The following is a 24374-nucleotide window of genomic DNA, read 5'->3' as shown; positions in this document are numbered from 1 at the left end:
TTTTTGGCAGCTGTTGCCTTGGCGGGAACCCAGAAAACCTTAATGACCACCCAGAACACTTTAGAAACCACCTAACAACCACCCAAACACCTTAGAAACGACCAGAACACCTTAACATCCACCCAGAACACCATAATAACCAACTAACAACAAACAACTAACAACTACCAAAACACCTTAGAAAACACCTTAATAGACACCCCAAACCTAACAACAGTCCAAACACCATAACAACCACCCAAAACCTACCAACGACCTAAACACCTTAGCATCCACCCAAAACATAACAACCACCCAAACACCTTAACAAGCACCTTAATAATCACCCAATATACCTTAGAATCCTAAAACATAACAACCACTCAAAGACCTTTATAACCAACTGACAACCACCTTAGAAAACATCCAAAACACCTAAACAACCACCCAAAACCTAAAAACCACCCAAACAATTTAACAACCTCCCAAAACACCTTAAAAACTGCCCAAACACCTTAACAACCGCCCAAAACACCTTAGCGACCATCCAAAACACCTGAACAATCACCCAGAAGACCTTAGTAGCCACCTATCAACCACACAAAACATCTTATGACCCAAAACACCTTAACAAACACCTTAATACATTAGTAAACACCTAACAACCACCCAAAGCACATTAGTAACCACCCAAAACACCTTAACAACCTACTGTCAACCATCCAAAACACCTTAGTAACCACCAAAACGCCTTACCAACCACCCCAAACACCTTAACAACCTACTGACAACCATCCAAAACACCTTAGTAACCACCAAAATGCCTTACCAACCACCTCAAACACCTTTACAACCACCTAACAACTTCCCAAAATATCAACTAGAAATCACCTTAGCAGCCCTCTAAAACACTGGGTTTCAAGCTGCTATTGTAAACGCTTGTCAATAGTTAACACACTAATTTATGGCAGTTAACACTTAAGCGATAAAGGTTACCACAGTAACATCAAATAATGCTAGAATTGAAACACAAACGTGCTCAGTCTCCACACCCTGCTGAAAATCCAGTCCTGAACTACATGTTTTTTTTCTTGCTGAATATGCTGTAAATGAGTAAATGAGTTGTGAAAGCCACTTCATGAGTGTTTGCTTTGAATGCGACACCATTCACAATCACATTTCCATCTAAAAGCTTAAGTGATTCACATGAAACACAATGATAGTGAGTCAGTTTGAAGCAGAAGAACTATGACTGATGACCAACTCATGTAATGACTCAGTTGTAGATTTTTCTATTTTCTTCTATTATGTAACGTGACATTTTATGTCTTGTCTGTATTTTTTTCTCACAGTATAATCAGCTTCTTGCCTTTGACATTTCGCTCTATAGTCTTTGATAGTGTGATGTTATGGTGTCATCGCCAGTTTAGTGGGATTAGATATTTTTGGTTAGGCATGTGTGACTATTACTATTACTATGTGTGATCAAACCTCTAACACTGAGTATCAATGTGGAGTACAGTATGTGTCATTCTGCAATGCTTTCATGTTTCCTTCAAGAATCTGGTCTTTGAAGAGGAAGAACTTCCTAGTGTTCACTAAAGGTGATTTTGTGTTTAACATCATAAAAATGGAAAAAGACCCAATACAGATGTTTATTAATAGTAATAATGATCTAAAACAAAATCAGGAGTACTCTGGCAACATTTAATTAGTATATTTGATAGCTACAATATTAATTTATCAGTAGAAACAGAATAAAAAATAAAAAAAAGTTTATTAAAAAATAAACCAAGCAACCACCCACAGCATCTTAGCAACCACCCAGCACATCTTAGAAACTACCTTAGCAACTACCTAACAACCACCGAAACATCTGAGCAACCACCTAGCAACTACCTAACAACCATCCAATACATCTTAGCAACCACCCAGAACTTCTTAGGAACCACCTTCGCAACTACCTAGCAACCACCAAAACGCCCGAGCAACCACCTAGCAACTACCCAACTACCTTAGCAACTACCAAACAACGACCCAAAACACCTTAGCAACCACCCAGAACATCTTAGAAACCACCTTGAAACCATCCAGAGCACCTTAACAACCACACAGCAACCACCTTAAAAACTACAAAACAATCACCCAGAACACCTTAGCAACAACCTTGCAGCCACCTAGAACACCTTAACAACCACTTAACAACCACCCAGAACACTTTAGTAACCACCTAACAAGCACCCAATACACCTTAGCATCCACACAAACACTTTAGCAACCATCAAACAGCCACCCAAACATCTTAGCAACTACTTAACAACTACCCAAAACACCTTAGCAACCACCCAGAACATCTCATCAACCATCTAACAACCACCCAATCACTTTAGAAACACCTTAAACTACTTAACAACTACCTCAGCAACCACTTAAAAAACCTTAGCAACTGCAATATCAGGTAAACGGCTCAAATAAAAATTGTATTTTAATTTTATTTTTTATATTTTTATGTCTCCACACAAACACCTTAGCAACTACATAACAACCACCCAAATCACCTTAGTAACCACCTAGCAACTACAAAACTACCTTAGCAACTACCTAACAACCACCCAGAACCCCTTAGCAACCACCTAGCATTCACTTTAAAAACTACCCATCACCTAGCTATAACCTAAAACACTTTAACACCACCTAACAATCACCCAGAACATGTTAGCAATGACCTTGCAGCCACCCAGAACACCTTAACAACTGCTTAACAACCACCCAAAACACCTTAGTAACCACCTAACAAGCACTCAATACACCTTAGCAACCACCCAGAACTTATCATCAACTATCTAACAACCATCCAAACACCATGGTAACCACCAAATCACCTTAGCAACACCTTAGAAACTATTTAACAACTACCTCAGCAACCACCTAACAACCTGCAATGTCAGGTAAACATGACTCAAATAAAATTTAATTTTAATGATTTCTTGTCTCCACACAAACAACTTAGCAACCTCACACAACACCTTAGTAACCACCTAGCAACTACCTTAGCAACTACCTAACAACCACCCAAAAGACCTTAGTAACCACCTATCAACCACACAAACACATTTTTAGCAACACCTCAGCTTAAACACTTAAAATACCTCAACAACCACCTAACAAGTTAAAATACCTTAACGACCACCTTGCAACCACCAAGAGCCCCTTAGTAACCACCTAGCAACCAACTAGAACACCCAAAACACCTTAGCAACTACATTAAACGTCTCAGCTTTTGCCCAGGTAACCACAACTCAAATAAAACGTTATTTTAAGTTTGTGTTATATACATTTATTTTATGTCTGGGCATTATTTTACATCATAACATTGACTCTACAGTCTCAGACAGCATGATAATGTAATGAGTCAGTTAGTCTAGCTGTAGTTATAGAGTTTCTTCTCTTGTTCTTGTCAAACTCCAGGTATGTCACATTTTACATACCCATGCAGAACGTGTGGAGATACAGGAGTTTTCACTCTTCACTCACACCTCGAGTTCTCAGAGCGAGAGACGCAGAGAAACAGGAGGAAATGAGGAGAGGAGAGCAGAAAGCAGCACAAGCTGCCAAACGGCCTGTTTGCTTGCTATAAACAGACACATTCAGGCGTGCTGCTGGGTCTGGGTCTGAGTAAACATGAGCGCACCAAAGGCTTTTCCATCACAAAAACACTCGTGATGAGCTCTGAGAGGAATCACACACTGAAGAGATGAGAGGTCAAACGCTATTCAGATTAACCGAGACAGTGCTGAGTAGATTACTTACAGACTGTACACTCTTACTTATTACACAATGAACACGGTAGTCAGGAAGGATCATTTTAGGTAATATTCTATAAAGTCATATTCTCTTTTGGATTACTTTTAACATAATTTGTTTACATATTTAATTTTTTTAAAGAAAGAGAAATAAAATATATGACCATTAACTCACATTGGAGAACATGCAAATGGGTTGTTAAATTATTAAAATGTTTCCTTTAAATCTCAGGGTTTGAAATATTACTATAAATTGGTGGTTAACTTGAGCAAGTATTCATCTAAGTCATTGTATATTTGACTAAGAAGTGCCTTTGTCTCAGATGCATGGATTGCAAAGTAATTTACATAGCATTTACAACATAAAATATTAGATGAAAAACTAAAAATTTCTTAAACTATAACTGAAACTAAATAAATGAAATAGAAATATTAAAAAAAAAAATGTATAAATGAATAAAAATGGCAAAAACTTAAGATAAAATAAAAAATAAATAAATAAAACCTAATTCAAAATATTAATAAACATTCTTATAATACATAATGTTCTCTCTGTATAAGCCACTGTTTTTGTGCTCTACATCCTGTATTCTTAAAAAAACAAAAAACAGCAGAAATGTGCATTGAAGAGATGAAGTATTTTAATACCTTTGTGACGGCTGGGTTTCATATGCTGCTGGTTTCATTTCTCCAGCTATTTGATGAGGAAATACAGAGGTTATTGAATCATACTGTGCATTTGGGGAAAAGCTCTTTTGCTCTAAACAGACAAAGCCTCTAGATTTAGCCATCAGCCTTAAAATAGTGTTCTCCTGTGTGTGTGTGTGGTCTGAATATGGAGTTACACACTTCAGCGGCTTCATCAAAATGCTTCAAACGTTCCCTCTGATTTTACAGCCTGTCAAGCTCATCACGATCACTAATTGCAGAGATCACTTCAAATTTTCAGACAGCATATTTTAGCATGCCGAGAGTCCTGTGAGATTCGATGCCAGTGAGATTTGCAGATTCGTGCCGTGTTAAAACACGTGTGTGTTGCCATGGACGACTCACACAACCTCTGTGTGGCATATTTAGCTGTTCCAGTGTTAAAAATACATTACAATAACACACTCGCAAACAGTCAAGTACAGGAGACTCACTCTCACAGCATTCACAATTCACATACAACAACTAATATCTTACAAATCTCCAGCATTACCACTTAAAATGTGCTGGAATTGGAAAACAAAAGCAAAACAATTTGTTATAGTTTTTCCAGAGTTTAACACAGTACATTGTTGTTGTTTTTTCATGCACTGACCATTTTTTGGCTATTCCTAACATTTTTTTGGGTTTTCAGACTAGTGGAGAGAAAACATGCAAAATACACTAAGTGTTTATTTTTATTGCACTCCATTTGCTTATATAGATTTCAATTACAATGCATAACTTTAATCTTTAAATCTCCACTTCAGCATGACTTATACACCAAACTTTAAAGTTTTATTCCTGTCTATATTCTGAAGGTTTTAGCAAAGGGGTTTGTTTATATATCATTTGCCTGATTTTATACAACATTTTATTACTTGATTTTTTTATGGAGTGATAAAAAAGTTAAATCCAAAATCCCCCTTGACTCGAATAAAGCCAACAAAATTAAACAAAAAATTGTGTATCTGGCTTCATCCAATGTTCAGATTACTGTTCTGGAAATGTATGCAAAATAGTGTATAATTAATAAGACAATGCCTCATTTGCATTTCAGAAAACTTGCAATAAAAAAGTTTGCAATTCTTAATGTAATCAACCAGCTGGTGAAGTATGGAAATATGATTATTATTATTTTTATTTGAATTAGTTATTAATTAACCCCTCCCCCCATTCATACCTTAAGTCAAGTACCAACTTTGTTTCTTCTATAATTCTTTAAAATACCGTAAATAAAAATGGTTGTCACAGTTAGAGTACAGAAGCATCAAATGAATAATAATTTGGTTGTAGGAGGATCTGATAAGAAATGTTTGAGCTTATATTGCGATTTTGGCAACTCTGAGAACATCTTCTGAGATTTCTTATGAAACTCTGAAGACACGTGATTCAGGAGAAGCTGAAGTCTTCAGGAAAAAAATCTCTGTTTACTCTGTATTTAGTTTCCAGAGAAACAGCAGTAATATGGGCGCTCTCATGAATGATCTCTGATTCTTGTGAGAGTATTAAATCAGTCTGTTGTAATTGAGCGTTATCGAGGCTGCCGCGTGGAGGACAGCGTCCACTCGTTGGGCCTCGTTTTAACTGGGCAATTCCGGATGGAGGCGGAAGGTGGATGTAGGTGTGTAAAACTATTCCGGTGTATGAATTTAAACATCCTCCCACGGAAAGGTGAGGCGTACAGATCTTGCGTAACAGCAGGAAGGACAAAACATGCCAGTTTCACTTTGTGTACCTTTATCCACTGCTAGGAGATACAGTTAGCTAAAAACATATATCCTATCATATAAACACACACATATATATATAAACCTACATATTATTAGAATTTTTAAGTTTTGATAATGAGAAACATGTCTTTGAATCAGAGTTCTGAAATTAAACATACAAACACTTCAATGAACAGCGATGAGCATGAACAATTGAATGAATAATTGAATCAGAGTATTGAATCAATAAATCAATTCACCACACAGAGACTAAAAAGTAAACAATGTGAATGAATAATAAAATAATTGAAGGAATAATTGCATCAGAGTATTGAATCAATTAATCAATTCACTACACTGAGACTTCAGTGAACAATGATGTGAAAGATTCATTTAATAATTGAATCAGAGTTTTGAATCAATTTGAATCAGATGCCAACACAGCGGCTTTATTGAACAATGGTGCAAATGCATCTTTGAATCTATGAATCGATTCACAAAACAGACAATAGTGCGAATGAGTCTATGAATCAGCATTTTGAATCAATGAATCAATTCACCACACAAAGACGTCTGTGAAAAATGATGTGACTGAGCCTTTGAATTACTGTTTTGAATATATGAATCAATTCACTACGCAAAGACTTCAGAGAACAATGATATAAAAGAATAATTCTATAATTGATTCAATCAATTATTGAAGAGACTGAAGTGAACAATGATGTGAATGAATTTTTGAATCAGCGTTTTGAAACAATTCATTGAAATGGACAGTTCAAAGTTAAAATATTGAACAAATAAAGATACGATTAAATCATCTCTATCTCAACCCTCTTAAATTCATGTCTAATCATATGCTTTTTAGGAAATGTGCTGGCCAAATAAAAATCATAGTAATGTATATTCACAATGTTGCAAATGAGGCAAAATCATTGAGAATATATTGCGAATATTCAATATATCTTTCAGCACTAAATGCTGAAAAGTTCTGGTAGATCATGTTAATTATTTTCCTAAATTTAGCTCAGATTAAACTGCAGCCCGATGAAAAATGAGATCAGATATCTGTTCATTAAAGTCAGATTTTATCAGACTTTCTTTGTACATCATGATCCGTGTCTTCAGAAAGGTCATACAAAAGAGGAAGATTATGCTTTCATCGATGCAAAATCACACATTTCTCAAAGACCCTCCTTAACCATCACACTTTTGAGAAATAACAGTCTGTGCAACAGCTTTGATATCTGTGCAAATGATAAAACACAATCATCTCTGAACAAACATCCTGCCACTATTTACCTCAAAAATGCACGGAAAATAATTATTTTATGTCACACATTGAACAAAAGCGGAGTTTTGAGTGACATGAAGATGGAGTTTTCATCTCCAGGTTAATTATTCCTTTATGCAGTGCAATTTGGAAATTCTAAAAAGACCACTAAAGTGTTTTTCACATTTCCTCACGGCCTCAGAGACTTTAATTGGAAAGAGTTTCCTCTTTAGTGGAATATTCCGGATGCTCTGCATGAGAATGAGGCGTCTGGTTTACGCAAATGCTTCATTAGCATACACCGACTCTGACAGAAAACACAGACTTCATTTCACAAATGAAACAATCATTGCCAGAGCGAGACATTGTGCTTTCTGTCATTAGATTAATTGTTTAATAAGAGAGTATTGATATGAGCTTTTTAAATTGGATTCTATTGTTAATGTGTCACGAGACAGAAAAGCTCCAGCATTAATCCTTCCATTTTATTCAAACTCTATTCAAACAGAGAGCCGGTGGGGTTTGTTTCTGCGATCGGAGGCCAAGAACATGCAAGGAAGACAAATTTAAAGAGGTTTTGCACCTCAAATAAATGAAAAATCACAATCAAGATATGAGAATATCCCAGATTTCAGGATCGCAGAAATCTCACATTTTCCTCAAATGAACACAGAATCGGTATTAAAAGTCAGACATGTCACATTTCTCATCAGAACTTGCTAGTAAATTTCACAAACGATACAAAGAAATGGCAAACAACGTTGATTTAAAGGTGACATTTTAAGTTGAAAGACTGAAATTGTATATTCTTGTCAAACTCCAATAATATTTTTTTCACAGTGCATGAAGTCTCCTGATAGCAACCTGTGAGCAATAACATTTTCACGGTCATCATGTGAGCACGTCCTTGAATTTCTTGTGCATCTTTTCATTACAAACACTGTAAGATGCATTATGGCCTATCCCAACCACATATAAACTCGATTCATAAACTCGATTTATTGCATGTAATCACACCTGAAACACATGATGAAGATTACTGAAGGAATCAACAAAGCATGGTCTCAGCGATGGCTCAACTGTCTCTCGGCCTGTATTAATATTTATAGAACAGGCAAATGTACTTCCAGAATCCGCAGGGACTACGTCTTTGGAGCGTTCAAAGACACGTCTGTGCTTCCAGACTCACATAAAAATAATGAAATGTGAACATGTCCGGGCCTGGGTGCAATACAAACGACATGCGACGCGCAGCACCGCCAAAGCAGATATTCATCTTCTGCACCCCAGACTCCAAGAGGATATTAAATATATCATAATAAATGCCCCGAACATACAGTACTGTACGTATAAGGATGGGTTATTCAAGGAAGCCATTACAAAAAGGAGGTTTTAAAGGAATAGTTCATCTAGAAACTTAAATTGGCTGAAAATGCACTCTCCCTCAGGCCTTCAAAGATGTAAATGAGTTTGTTTCTTCATCAGATTTGGAGAAATGTAGCATTGCATCACTTGCTCAGCAAAGAATCCTCTGCAGTGAATGGGTGCCGTCAGAATGAGAGTCCAAACAGCTGAGAAAAATATCGTAATAATCCACACCACTCCAGTCCATCAGTTAATGTCTTAAGAAGAGAAAAGCTGCGTGTTTGTAAGAAACAAATCCATTATTAAGACATTTTTAACTTCAAACTGTTGCTTCCGGCTAAAATAAAATAGACTCCTCTATCCATAATATCACTTCCTCGAGTGAAAAAGTAGTCTCATCTGAATCAGGAGAGAAACATGCAAAGATCAAGCACTGTTTAAAAACCTAAACAGTTCTAAATATATATATATATATATATATATGGGTGGATTTTGATGTGAGAGACGACATCAGATTTAAAAAAAACATTTACAGGAAGCATCATGATTATGGATAATGGACTCATATTTAGCAGTTTTAAAGTTAAAAACATCTTGATGGATTTGTTTCTTACAAACACACAGCTTTTCACTTCTCAAGACGTTAACTGATGGACTGGAGTAGTGTGGATTATTTTTATCAGCTGTTTGGACTCTCGTTGTGACGGCACCCATTCACATCCATTGGTGAGCAAGTGATGCAATGCTAAATTTCTCCAAATCTAAACAAACTGATCTACATCTTGGATTGCCTGAGGATGAGTACATTCTCATCAAATTAAAATTTGTCAACTATTTCACAATTAATTACTAAGAAACAGCAAGTAACATTGAATTAGAAAGACTGAAATAGTATTCCCTTCTAAAACACACTTCGATAATCTTTCTTTTATTGGCTAAAAAAAAAACTTTAAAGTGCATTTGTATTTTCGTTTAGCAAAAGCTCTGATCAAAACAGTGAATGTCTCTAATAGCAAGGACACAGTAAGACACATTAACACTAGAATAATAATTGAGCTCAAAGCTTTGAGTACGAGGATTGAATACTGGAATAAACTAACTAACCAAACCAGAGCTGGTAGATTTACCTGACACTTTTTGTTAGGACTGTAATGCCTCAGGATTCGCCTGTCCCTACAAGGACATGTTGACCTGTCAATGCTTTCACAGCTAATTAATAAAAAAATTTCCCTGAATCACTCAAGTTTTTGAGTGCTTTTGTTTCTTAAATATTCGCCCTTGGGAGTTATGAATTTTGAGCTCATCTTAAATTAGATGCTGTTTGATGTAGCGTTTCATTTGAAGAAGGGAACAATACTGAAACATTACAGCACCTCAAGACATTTTTAAAGGTTATTTTATTTTAATACTTAAAGTTCTTTATGGTTTTAGTTAACTGTTTTTTTTTATCCACTTGAAATCTTTACAATTATTCCTTAAGCAACATCCTTCAACAGATCCGAACGCGTTTGCCTCTCAGAAATGTGAATCATTTTAGCAGCTCACCATAAGGCTCAACTTGTCACAGCTTAAACCGCCTTAAAAATAGATCCAATTTGTGGTCCCGTTTTAGACACAGCGCGATGATAATAGGCGTCCACACTTCAGATGAAAAAGGACAACAGATGTCAGTGTCAGAGATTTGATGGTGCTTTTCACTGAACCCGTGACAAACCGTGTTTCGTCTCCCTTCAAACGCTTTTGTTTTCATTTCAATCCTCTCAGATTTGGCCTCTTGTCAGAATTCGGCCCTTGTTTTATTCATGACCCTCTACTTTGCATCTCCGCGCCAGAGAATTGCCACTGGATGCAAATTTGACACCATGCATGCTTTTTTTCACCTAAAAGAGAAATAAATATTAGCACGTGTTTTTTGATGATATTGTTGGCTTTGTATGTTTTTTACATTTTAATGAATGTATAATTAATCAAATGTTAATACAAACACATGCACTTTACTGTCAATCTCTTAACATGCCTTAAAAAGAAGCACAATTTTGCTGTCTGAAGCCTCAGACGTGCATCTTAAAATACCCCCCCATGCAGGCAGCTCGCAAGGTTTTGGAACAGAGCCGAAAAAATAGTCGATGTATACCAGGAAGAGTGTAAATTAATCTTTTATTTCATTTTCTCTACATCATGCGTTTACAATTAAATGTACCATTGGTCCTCCTCCAGTTTTGCGTCTTCAAGGTAGTATGTCACTTTAAGCAGAAGTCAGTTTCATGTATACAAAGCCAAAAAAAAATAAAAAATTGGAGACAAAAATGAAGAAATTACTTAAAAAAAAAAAAAAAAAAAAAAACTAACAAAAGGAAGAAACACATGCCGCGACTACTTTTTTCCAATAAAAGCCCTTTCACATGATTCGCGTTTGGTTCAAAATCAATGCAGAAAAGCATCGAACTACAGCATTAAACTGCATCCTGAGCAGGTGCAATAAGTTTTCAACAGGAAGTAGTTTTTCTGTCCTCAGTGAATGCAAAAATGCTGCGCAATGGGACACAATCACAAGCATTATAGATCATATTTGATGTTAATTTGATGCAGAAATACAATGCAGAAAGCGAAACCAACTGAACCATTTGCGTTTGGTTTGGACAAAACCTCACATTTACATGTTAAAGATGGTTAACCTGGTTAGAACACAGCTGCATCACATTATGAGGTCAAGCAATCTTACCATTCTATACAACAACCAACTATTTCCCAAAGATATGCATCCAATGTGAAAATCAAAACAAGATGGAAGATAAACTGATGTGCATATCTGGTTCTGGAACGTCAAATGCATGTCATGACATTCGGAGAAAAAGTTAGATGTGTCTTTGTTTTGATTCTCCAATGACTTTCGATTCTATATTTTCACACTTCTTTGCAACCGTGTCAAATCGCCCTTCAGCGACACAATCTGCAACACTTTTCACGTGGAGGCCAAAATATCGCATGGCATTGAAGCCGTGACACGACTCATGTGAAAAGGCCTTAAGAAAACAGGAAGAACAACATCACATAACAATACCACTCTAAAAGACCTCCAGTAAGTTGCTAACTTCATTCATTTTCCCATATCTTTGTGCAGTAAAGACATATCTCATTTGAGGCCATGTAGACTCGAGTTAGGCGAGACCAAACAAAACGTTTCAAAGCAAAGTTATCGGTAGCTGGAAGAATGAGAGACTTTTAGACGAGTATTTCAGGCACTTAGAAAAATCTCTCCCCCGTGTCCTTGGCTACAGCATGCTTCACTGTGGAGTCTGCATTGAGAAACGGCTTTCTTTCCCAGCACGATACAGCGTGTAGAAGAACCGCAGTTAGACAAGGCAAAAGACTAGATAAGTACAATAAAACACGATTCTTTAAAGGGATTTCAGGTACCTTCCTATGCAAACGACAAGCTCTTTATCTACAGTGAAGTCAGGTTCTCCTAATGTTCTTCTAATGTTTCTGATGAACCGATGTTGAAGCCACGATCAAACGTCATTATAACGGCACCAACCTTGGAATTTAATATATTTTTTTTAAAGCACTTCACTGGATACACAATGATGAAGTTACAATAAAGAAACAACACTCATTTCACTCACAGAACTACCATAGTATTTCCAATTTGTGGATATGGTACTAATAATATTCCGATGGCAATTTTATCCCCAATAATCAACACTACATTTTACATTGGGTCCTCCAATCTTGAACATATGGTTGCATACCATGTTTTTTAAATACTACAATGGTACTGAAAACTACCACAGTATTTCCAATTTGTGCACATGGTATCACGGTACTGCCATGGTATTAAAAACTGCTGTACCATAGTATTTCCACTTTTTGGACATTTAAGGATACTAAGATTCTCTGAATGGCATTTTCCTCCTTAAAGATCAATGCTTTACATTTAGTCCCTCAATCTTGAATATATATGCTTGCATCCATCGTAATACATGTACCATGTTTTTTGGACACTGCCATGGTATTAAAAACTACTGTACCATAGTATTTCCACTTTTTGGACATTTAAGGATACTAACATTCTCTGATTGCCATTTTCTCCCCAATGATCAATGCTTTACATTTTACATTTTGTCCCCCAATCTTAAATCTATATGGTTGCATCCATCATACCACTAACATGATATTAAAATCTATCATAGCATTTCCAATTTGTGGACATGGTACTAATATATTCGGCTTGGCTATATTTTTCCCAATGATCAGTGCTTTAAATTTAACATTTGGTTCCCCAATCTTTAATATAAATGGTTGCATCCATCATAATACCAGGTTTTATGGACACTACTATAGTATTTCCAATTTGTGGACATGGTACTAACATATTCTGAATGTAATTTCTTCCCCATTGACCAATGTTTAAAATTTTACATTTGATTCTCCAATTTTGAATAGAAGTACATGGTTGCATCCATCATAATACCATTTGTTTTGGACGCCACCACAGCACTAACAGCTTTTGGACATATTAATCATGGAAATACCACAGTATCTTTGGATCAAGTGAATGCAATGATACATGAAAGCCATCTGAATCTTACATGGTACCACCACAATCCGTTTTCATAAGGGCTCTGATTTCTTCCAGAACTTGTTCCCAGCATCCTGTTTTCCATTTCCTCTCTTCTCCTGCCGTCTTTCTATCCTCTAGCGCTCCCCAGGGCTTTGCTTTGCTGGACTCAGCAGTCAGCCGTAAGAATGAGGCCAGTAACAGAGTGACAGCTGTAATTTTCTGCTCGCGACCGGCCTGAATTACTGTACACACACAATAATATCACTGAGCGCCAATGGCCCTACCACCACAGCACAAGGGGAAGCTGAAGTTCCTCATCCAGGATGTATATTTTATGTCCTGGATGTCAAATGTTAAGCGAGAGTTTGGTTTCAGGGATGGAACCTTATGTTTACGAAAACACACTGGCCATCTCGTAGATTACACATGACTAACACAGGGCTTGGGAGCCTCTTTTTACGCACGGTGAGTTACGACATCGACAAAGAGCCTCACAAGTAACGTTACCGACAAAAGACTCGGATGGAGGTATCAACTACGTTCCTCGACTACGGTTCCGAGAATCACGTGACAAACCACCACACCAGCACTGCTGTGCTCTACGACTCAACGATTCACGATTGAATGTGTACGAGTTTTAAAGTGAAAACAAAACGAAAACCTAAAAAATGCACAGGATCACAATAATAGTTTCAGAACTTTGGAAGAAATGTACCGTCGTTTCACTAATAAAGGGTACGGCATGCCTTTTAAAAGGTCGTAAAATGATTCGCGATTGTAGCTAATGTGCACATGCCTGGATTAGCTTTTGTCTTACAAAACTTGGTAGCATCAAAACATCGTAGGGTTTTACAAATCATTGGAGTCTATCAACATTTGCACCTGAGATTTGATTTCTCAAAATACCTGTACTGGTCATTAGCAACGCTTAATGATTGACGATCTGTTCCGACTGACTAGTTAAAATAGAAAATTACTCGTGTCAATGTGCCTGAAGACAAGTTCTCGTTCTAAATGTGGGATTGGACCACGTTTAAAGGACAACTTTGCGATTGTTTTAATGCCACCTGGACATCGCGTTTAAAAGACTCTCTTTCTCTCTCGTAAGGACAAAGGGATGGAGGTGTATCACAAATTGTTCTAAATACATACTCAGAAACAGGAAAGCACATTGGAAAAAGAGAAGACAGGTGTAGAACGCTAGACGACATTTACGATTTGCGTCAGATTTAAATCAACATCCTCGTTTAAGGCCGGTTCATGCTAAGAATGATAACTATTCCGATAACTTCCGCATTCTCTTATAGTTATCGTTATAGTTATCATCCTTGATGTGAACGGGCCTTTAGTCTCTGGGATCGTGCGATCTCCGTAACGTCACACGACCGTGCTGATGTCCTCTGGTTCATCCGGTTTCTTGGGCTTGCTGGGAAGTGATTTCAGGTACTCAAGGTGTCGTCTCGCGTCTTCCTGGTTCTGCCGTACATAGTACACAACATAAGAGATAACCATTGCGAACCAGCCAAACATGGTCACCAACATGGCATAGTCGGTGGTCCGCTTGGCCAGGTTGCACAAGTCCGCGTCCACGGCCAGGAACGGCTGGCCCTCCTGGTCCATCAGCTCCGAGCTACGGCACAGCACGCGTGTGGCGGCCTCATGGTTGTGCGCCATGCCGCCCAGCGCCTGCTGCAGGGCGCAGTCGCAATGCCAAGGGTTGTTGTCCACCATCACACGTGCCTTCAGCCGTGCGAACGCGTCCTTGTGCACGCTAGTGATCCGGTTGTGGGAAAGGTCCAGCACTTCCAGAGAGCCCTCCAATCCGACAAACGCCCCCTCGCCGAGTGTTTCCACAGCATTATGGGAGAGATTGAGCCTCCGAAGCATCCTCAAGCCATGAAATATGCGATCGGGCACCAGGGATATATGGTTTCGGTCCAGCTGCAGCAGCTGGGTGTCCGGCGGGACGTCAGGCGGGATCTCCTTCAAGCGTGACAGACTACAGGTGACGTTGAGGCCGTGCGGAGGGCTTTCGGAGCGCTGGCAGGTGCAACCCTTGGGACAGGTGCTGGCAGACGGAAAGCACAGGACGATGAGCACCAGGCTCTGCAGCAGTAGACACATAGGGATGGAGCGAGAAAGCCACAGGTCCAATGGCGTCATGCTGACAGACAGTCAACATACTCGACGCCCGGGCCGTTCACGGGAGCTCCATAGCGGGACTGCGTCATCACCAAGAGCCGTAGGTCTAGTCAACTATCATCATCTGTTTGAGCCTGCGGAGGGAGAAGACACAGTGAATGCATACACTAACAAGTCCTCGAGCTAATATATGGGTGGGAATGACACTTCTCCTCCATCACCTCTCGAAGAGAATGTGCCACTGAACACACGGAACATACAGACCTCAGAGAGGCTTGTCAGAAAAACTGACATCAGTGTAAGACTAAGCGCTATGTGGCTTACTAAAGTCTAAGCAAAATCTACTGACAGCTCTGTCAATGGATAATGCATGTATATTTTCCATTTTTATGTTTTAGTGAATTCTGAGTAAATATACTGAAAATGACCGTTTCAGGAAATTGGTGCACATCTGAGTTATTAAATTTGATACAGGCTGCATTTATTTGATCATGACAGAAATATTGTGAAATATTACTACAAATTAAAAGAATTGTGTTCTATTCAAATACATTTTCAAATGTAAATGTAAAATGTGCTAATGAAGAAACATTTCTTATTATGAACAAAGTTGAAAACGGTTTTGCTTACACACGATACATGTTTTTTCCAGGATGTTTTTTTTTTGGATTAATAGAAAGTTAAAAAGAATAAGAATTTATTTGAAATAGAAATCTTTTTTAACATTTCAAATGGCTTTAGTGTCACTTTTGATCAATTGAATGCATCTTCACTGAAATAAATTCTGAACACACACACACATATACGTATACACACTTAGCCTATATATTATAATATTATATAAAATCTGTAAACACTGGGCATTGACAACCCATATTGTTCAATGACTAGTATTTACAGTAATTTTTTTTATTAAAACATATTTCATGTAGGATTTAACAAACAGCACATAAAGCAGACAGAATGAATACAGTGGGCCTATAACAGAACATACATAATTATTTGTGCATTCAGTAATAATCACTAAAACCTTGTACTATTTATGAAACTACATGCCTGCAAAAATCACAAAATCACAGACTGTTTTAGACGCATTTAGTGTCAACTTCATTACCCTTGTTGTTGTGTCTGATATATTCCTCTGATTGTACAAATAAATTACATAATTGGATAGTTAAATATATATAAAGCATTTCCCTCCTTAAATAGCTTGAGTGTACTGTAGTTATCTAAGGGATCATTTACAGCCAATCAGGCATTATTGCAAAATAAACCCCCTCAGATTAACACAAGACCCACCACTGATCACACCGTCAGGGTTTATTTATTAAACAAACATATTTTTACCACTCAATAGACCAATAAGCAAACTACTCCAATCCCAGACAGCTTGACTGCAGTTTAACGACTTTAAATTAAGCAACTAGTCAGGCAAACTAAGCAGCATCATGAAGGCACTCATTGAGACATTACAGAAACACAGTTAAGGTCACCTAACATAAACCGGTTGTATTTCAGGCGGGGAGGGAGACCTATAATTAACACACAGTAACACGGAGCACATGCTGCTCACGTATATACAGTACGTGACGCCAATCACGGATTGATGTAAACAACTGAAAGGTGAGAGATAAAAGCAGCTGGAAGTCGGTGTCACCTGCACATGTCTGAGCGTGCTGCATTTAGCGCACGGAAATATCAGTGGACTGATTTAGCGGAGCAAAAACATGCTGGTTTACAGAGGCATGCACATCTGGACCTTTTGTTGGCATCATGCATGTGAAGCAGTTTCTAATTTTAGAGCTGAAAGACAAATGCAGATAAATCAATAGTGATGTAAAAATACGTATCCCAGGAGTCCAGACATGATGCACTCAGTGACTGTTCACAAGAGCTGAGTAAAGTGTGTGTGTGTGTGTGTTGCCTGAGGCTCTTGAGGGCCAGTCTGCACTGACTGAATGACTCTCAGGCCCCTGTCCGGCTGATGTAATGCGTGGATATATGACGGCAGATCTCATGCGTTAAGGTGCAAAATATTACAACTGACAGGCCATCACAGAAAAAAAAAGTGTCACTCATAAATTGTCAACAACAAAATATTCTGTGAATTGAGATGAATTCTAGATGAATGCAATTAAATCCAGGAGGCAAATACAAATAGATGATATTATGATGACACGGCTATCTGGAATGATTCTGATTGGTCAGTTGTGGCTTTCAGCGGTCAAATCAAATGCATTAGTGCCTGCCCACTTTTACAGTTCTATAAGGGTTTTTTCACTATTTTTTTTTCCCCACAGTGATCAAAAAAGGTCTTGGTTAAAGCATTATGAGCCATTAACCAAACCAACAGGCTCAGAGGTGAATCACATTCTTAAAAACTTTGATTTGAAGTAAAAAATAAAAAAAATCTGAAAATCAGACAAAAAGACAAGACTGTGTATTGAACAGCTTTAATGAGGAAAAGAACTACAATCTCATTAACCCTATGGAAAATTAACCATGGTTAACTATCGTAAAGGAATCACTACAAACGATGTAATCGAATTAAAAACAATGGAGAAATGTAAAACTATTCCTTTAAACAATTAAAGAAACTGTATATTTTTAAATATATATGAGTATTTTGAAAGCATATAGCAAGAACAATTACATCACTTCCCTGTTTTCTCTATAGCATCATGAGTGATGTAGTTTTAACCACAAATTCAGCTGTTAAACAATTATTTTAAAAAGAAGTTGAAATAATGTGAGCAGATCGCTTCAACAGAAGCACATACCATCAATTAACAACCTCTGAGCTCAGTACATCTGTCTTTACAGGTTCATGAGTTATCGTAAAAACAAATCAATTGCTCTATGGAGAAAATGAATGGATTTGTTACTTCCAGAAACCGACTATCGCACTATATTCCTGATTGATGACTGTTTCCCATGGCAACAAAGCATAAAAGACCACTCATCCAGGAAACTGATGTTTCCAATAAAGCTGTGCTCGTATTCTAAGTAGTAATCTAATACAATCATGTCCTCTCAAATCAATAATGGCTATTTGTTATACGTTTACCCGCCTCACATCAGGGTCCCGATCACACTGTCTGGGTTTATTCTGCCATTATGATGTGCTGATTGTATATTATCCCTTACTTATGAACCATCTGGGCTCTTTATGATCATTTGTTGTTTAAACATAAAACTGCAGTTTCTTATGAAGAAACATTTTTAGTTTGACATGGCTCCTCTGTATTGAATCTGATAGTCTGAGGTTTACGGCCTGTGATCACCTTATAAGAAAGCTGTGCAGACCATATTTTCTGTTTATTGATATGACAAAAAAAATACAAATCTAGCAGCTGTATTTTCAATGCCAGCTGTGGGATATCATGTAGGCGACAATATATGTTAAAGGGAATTCATAACGTGATTCACACTTTTTACTACTAAAGCATGATTATATACAAATATAAATAGATTTTATTTTAATCTATTTGTATTTTAATATAATCACATTTTACATTAAAATTACATTTACTGACAAAAATGATACAATTCAATAGAAATTAACAGTTACAGTAAAGGTGACTCACATTTTACTACTAAAATAAGATCAAAAATATATTGAAATTTGATTATTAAAATTACATATGAAGAGTTAATTTGCAAAAACAGATGACTCCATTTTTTAAATTTTCAAAAATCATGTTTTTTAGTATGGTATCATGTTTTTATTGTGTTAGTTTTGTGTTGTATTGTTAGTTAGCGGGGGGTTTTCTTTCTTTTTTTTTTACCTAGTCAAAATAACCCAACTGCAGTTTGATTGAGACCAACTGGAAAAAACATGCTTTCTGAGAATTGTTAAAAACGGAGTTCTGTTTTAGCAAATTAACTCTTCATATATTGTTAAATTACTTGACATAGTTTATTTTCCTATTCAAATGACCAATAATAAGGGGGGGGGGGGGGGGGGGGGGGGGTATAAGCGGACTTAAATGGTTGGCATCAAAAAAACCCACTTTTTTTTTTTTTTAAGAAACATATGCATTGATAAATTAGTAGGGTAACTTTTGAGTTCATGCCGACTTTAAACATCTATACAAGATGCATTCTCAAGTATTAATATTGCATGTAATTTCCTTCCGGGAAGCATCTATTTTCTTCTAAGGATGTGCAGATTTTATTGGATACTGGTTAAGAATTTCATAAATTACTGATGCTGTTGGCATTATAAGAATGAGTGCATACATACTCATCATGAATGGAAGAGTCATAATGAGACTGACCTCAGGTTTAATATTAATATTTAATATTAAAACACATTGATTCAGATTAACAGGCAGAGCTTGGATATAGGTCACAGCTCTAAGAAAGGCAAACAGATTGTAAAGCTTTTACCATCATCATAACACATTAAAGTTCATAATGTGAAGATTATGGAGCCGGGGAAAGAAATCATAATGGCTTTCTTGTGCTCGCAATGATTCATTCATTCAATACAGCTTTGAATCAGTGCGAAAATTATGTTTGGCTGATATTTTATTCGACTTCCACATAAACAAGCAATGTCTGGTGGAGAAATTGTACAGATATTTCTTTTGATGCATTTTATGCATGCAACACATCACATGCATCATAGCCTACTTCTCATTGGATTTGAGAGAAGAATTAAAGCAGGGAGATCTTGCAGCACAAAGAATCAAATATAGTGTTTTGACAATATTGCTCAGTTCAAACAGCAGATTTGAATCTGACTTTGAAGGCGTCTAGTGTCAAATATAATAACAATCCAATCAGATATGAGCAGCATCAGAGCTTTGATCCAATGCATTATCCCTGATTTAATTCTAGTGGCTCTGGCATGAAATCTGACCCTTCCGGTGTGATCAAAGGGAACATCGCCTTCTTTCAGCAATTTCACAAGCAGACAGCATCTCAAAGGCAGGTCGAAATCAAAAAGCTAAGTGCTGAAAATAACTTTTCTAGACTTGTAAAGCAGCGAAGAGCGATCTTACAGATTACAGCGGAGGATCTCCACACCCTTGTGAACGTGAAGCATGATTGCATTCAATAAACATGATTATTATTTCCATTATGAGACGAATCAATAACTGCAAATAAGTTGTCCATGCATGGCTGGTTTAGATAAATGAGACATGCCAGCTGCACTGCAAATCCAAACAGCACAATAAAAGCCATCAATGACCTGTCAATTGCTATTCAATAGGTGCATATCATTTGAAACGGTGCAATTATTCACTCGCATGCAAACATCAGCTGGCGCGCGTGCAATAAGCTCATTTTATACCATGTAGTTCTCAGCATGCAAAATGCATATGTGACACAGACGAATGCATGTCAGTCTCTATCTATCATGCGTGTTTATTTGTGGCTGAGCAACAGGCGACATGCGTTTGTCTCTTACCTGCGACAGAAACACTCATCGATCGCCGCATCCGTGACTCTCACATCCTCGGGGATTCATTCAAACATATGATGTGACGCTCTTGCTCGTTATTTCACGTGAGCTCTCACATATTTGGAGATTGTTGCCTGATGTTCAAGGCAAAAGCCACGGGAGTAACTGGGAGGGGTTCGATCGCGCCGCGGTAGTGGCGTCTGAATCGCGAGCGAATGGTTCTTTTCAACCGATTCATCGGACTGATTCAGTCGAGCCGATTCGCAGCGTTTATACATCAGTCTCGTTTACGATATTAAGAACAATTCATATTAGTATTATACATAAAACAATCGCACAAATATATCTGAAACCGTAAAAGAATCATTGCTATTCATGTTTTGGATCATGGTGGCTAATAAAACACCTGTTTGCACGAGTTCAAGATCAATTTACCAAGAGTTAATGTTTTAGACACTAAAATTAGTATACCGCACGGCATTTGACACATCTACGTAGAAAACTCCCCGCTAAAAAAAAAAATATATTACAACAATAATAAAACGTAAACTAGACTTCTAGGAACAAAATGTGAATTGAAACGAGTCATCTGAACGAACCGATTCGCTAAAATGAATCGTCCTTCCCAAGAGACCGGATTCTCTCGGTGGCGCGCGCGTAGTGTGTGTGCGTGCGTGTGACTCCAGCCCTTGTTTCTGTCATTAAATAGTCGAAATTAGCCTTTCTGAAGGATCCCATGTCAACATGAGACAGGAAATCCACCTGAAACACATTTTGAGACTAGTTTAAGCGCTCAGGTGCTCATAAGAAAGTAGGCTACTGTGGTTATACCATGGTAAAGTCATTTAATGTTAGAGGTTTGGATGTCGAGAAAAGCAATATATGAATGTAATTATTATTATTGTCATTATTACTAATGGTATGTATTTAATGTGATTCAGTTTTACGCTGATACTTTAAAAGAGGCTAGAGCAGGCTACCGAAAGGGTGTTTTTTGCAGTGATGCCATAGAAGAACCATTTTTGGTTCCCCAGAGAACCTTTTAAAAATCTAAAGAACCTTTTTCAACTGTAAAGGCCTTTTCTGCATTTGAAAAGGTTCTTCATAGAATCTCTGATGCCAATAAAGAACCTTTTTTTTTTTTAAAGGGTGTATTTACATGGTACTGCAAGGCTATTTAAGTGGGGTATAATATGACTATAGTTTTAAGTCCGTTTCTGTGTAGACAAAACCCTTAAAATGTTGACAAAAAAAAAAAAAAAAAAATCCATTGAACATTTTAGCCATTATTACACAGGAAATAAATGTAGTTTGTTGAATACATGTTGATCACTGGGGCATGTTGTCACACTGAATCCTGATATTAAATAACCTATTTAGGCATTTCAGCAGAACTTTACATTAAAATAAGCCAATACCATTATTGTACCATGTTACCACCATGGGACTTTTTTATAAAAGCTGTTTTTCAACATTCATTCTGCACATGACAGCAGGTTTCTACTACAATCTTTTGAAAGCTGAAAACAAGTAACTCAGCATAGGGGTTAAAATCTGAGCAACTAAATGACTGAAGCTTCAAACTCTCTCAACGACTGACACACGAGCCGTCACGAATGTGCCCTTGAAGAGGTTTTTAACCTCAGGATACTCCAGGTTGACCCTGCACTGCGTGTCGGCATCAGTTAAATGACATATATTTGTGATATGAAACCACTCATGATCAATCATAATCGCTTCAGCTCCACAGTTCAGTAACTGTTTTGATAGTTTTACTGTAAATACCAGCAAGCGGCGTGTTTAATGCACGAGGAGCTGTCTCAGTACTCATTCAATGTCAGCGCGCCGTGCAAACCCAACAATTAGCCGTGCTGTCCTTGACAAACACTGTCTGTCTGCGATAAAGGCAGCTCATCCGTTAGAGAAACTTGCATTGCACCAAATATCAATCACTGTAGCCAATTAGTCAACATAAAGGTGATCAAACAACGTTATGACAGAAAAACATCCATCAGCACCAAATGAACTGAAGATCCAGTTACTGGCCGTTTAAACCAGCTGATCTTAAAAACACAATAAATCAAAAACGTCAGCACAAAAGATATACCTTTTTTATCGTTGCGAAAATAATTGTGTGTTTCGTGCACCTTACACTTCTTTGTCAAAGCAAAAAGAGTGTTTCGCAGCACAGTAAATGGGTTTCGCTCCAACTACAGCTGCGGTATTATGGCTTGATATGAATTTCAAGAACCAAATTGGCAGGTTGCCTGTGTAGCATGTAATTTAGAGTTTTCCCTCCATTCCGTGTGGCATCGATACATTGAATTTGATTGGCAAACAAACCAAAGCAAAACAAAAGAACGGCAAACAAACCCAAACTGCTCCTTCATTAATTTGCAAAGGGACTGATTTGGAACAAGACATTTACATTCCTGCTTTTGAAAGGTCATGCTTTGTAATGCTCATTTGCATACTAAGTGGCTAATTATTTTGCAGCCAATAGGCAGGTATGTGATGATGTGTGAAGGGGTGGCCGGTCATCAGTCTTTAATCGCATCCGAATACAATCACTGCTGAATCGAGGCCACACACATCAGACAGTCTGTGTCAGTAAATTAGCCTAATTAGACCTATTAACAACACATCATGCATCTCCTGTACATAGACCCTGTGCAAACACATGCACATGCAATTTCTCTCTTCGGCTGTTTGGAATGGCACTGCCATATTGCTCAAGTTTTTGCAGTATGCAAATCATATCATGGGTTCGAGTCTCAGGTCCAGCAGGGATTGTAGGTGGGGGAGTGAATAACCAACACTCTCTCCAACCTCAATACCACAAGAACCTTGAGCAAGGCACCGAACCCCCAGCTGCTCCCGGGCGCACTAACTATTTTACAACATCACATCATCACTTTAAAGTGAATATGATACTTGGATCAATCTGCCCATTAAACATCTCTGCTGAGTGTTTTAATGGCTACATTTCTGATTATTATATTGCTGTAGAGATGCGATACGTGCTTCTACTCCATCTGATGGTATGCACTCACCTCTGATAGATGCAATAAATAGCTTTTTCCCATTTTATCGCTCTGCATATTGCATTACTATTTCCACACCAAGTTTTCAACCTCCCTAAAGGAACATTTTCATCACGTAACGTGATTTAAATGTTTCAGATCTCATCCGACCCGTGTTTGACCCCTTAATTATTCCGATCATTTACAATAATCCTCGGCGGCTCTGATCCAACCTTTAAACTCAGTAAAAGGTCACGCTGATCAATGCAGAACATGAGCGGTGTCACAGATCTGACCTCTCGGAAAATATCTACCGCTCGAACCGTCAATGAGGGAGATCGCATGATAAAAGTGTTATTTATTCTGCCAACATCCATTGATGAAAAATGGAAGGCGGCGACAGAGGATATGTGTGG

The 24374-nt window shown here is 37.6% G+C and overlaps 1 protein-coding gene across 1 annotated transcript; it reads right to left on the bottom strand.

The window, feature by feature from the left end:
• Window positions 1-10956: 10956 nt before the first annotated feature.
• Window positions 10957-21142, bottom strand: LOC306846902 (leucine-rich repeat-containing protein 3B-like). The gene is made up of 2 exons (XM_079380593.1): window positions 20942-21142; window positions 10957-15656 (listed from the first exon to the last, which is right to left on the bottom strand). The coding sequence occupies exon 2, from the start codon at window positions 15541-15543 to the stop codon at window positions 14758-14760; it is 786 nt and encodes a 261-aa protein (XP_079236719.1). The 5' UTR covers window positions 15544-15656; window positions 20942-21142; the 3' UTR covers window positions 10957-14757.
• Between the last annotated feature and the right edge of the window lie 3232 nt (window positions 21143-24374).

Source organism: Barbus barbus (assembly GCF_936440315.1).
Source record: "Barbus barbus genome assembly, chromosome: 27".
In the NCBI taxonomy this organism is placed as follows: Eukaryota; Metazoa; Chordata; class Actinopteri; order Cypriniformes; family Cyprinidae; genus Barbus; species Barbus barbus.
Note: the sequence above shows the minus strand (reverse complement) of the source record. Positions and strands in the feature narration are given on the sequence as shown.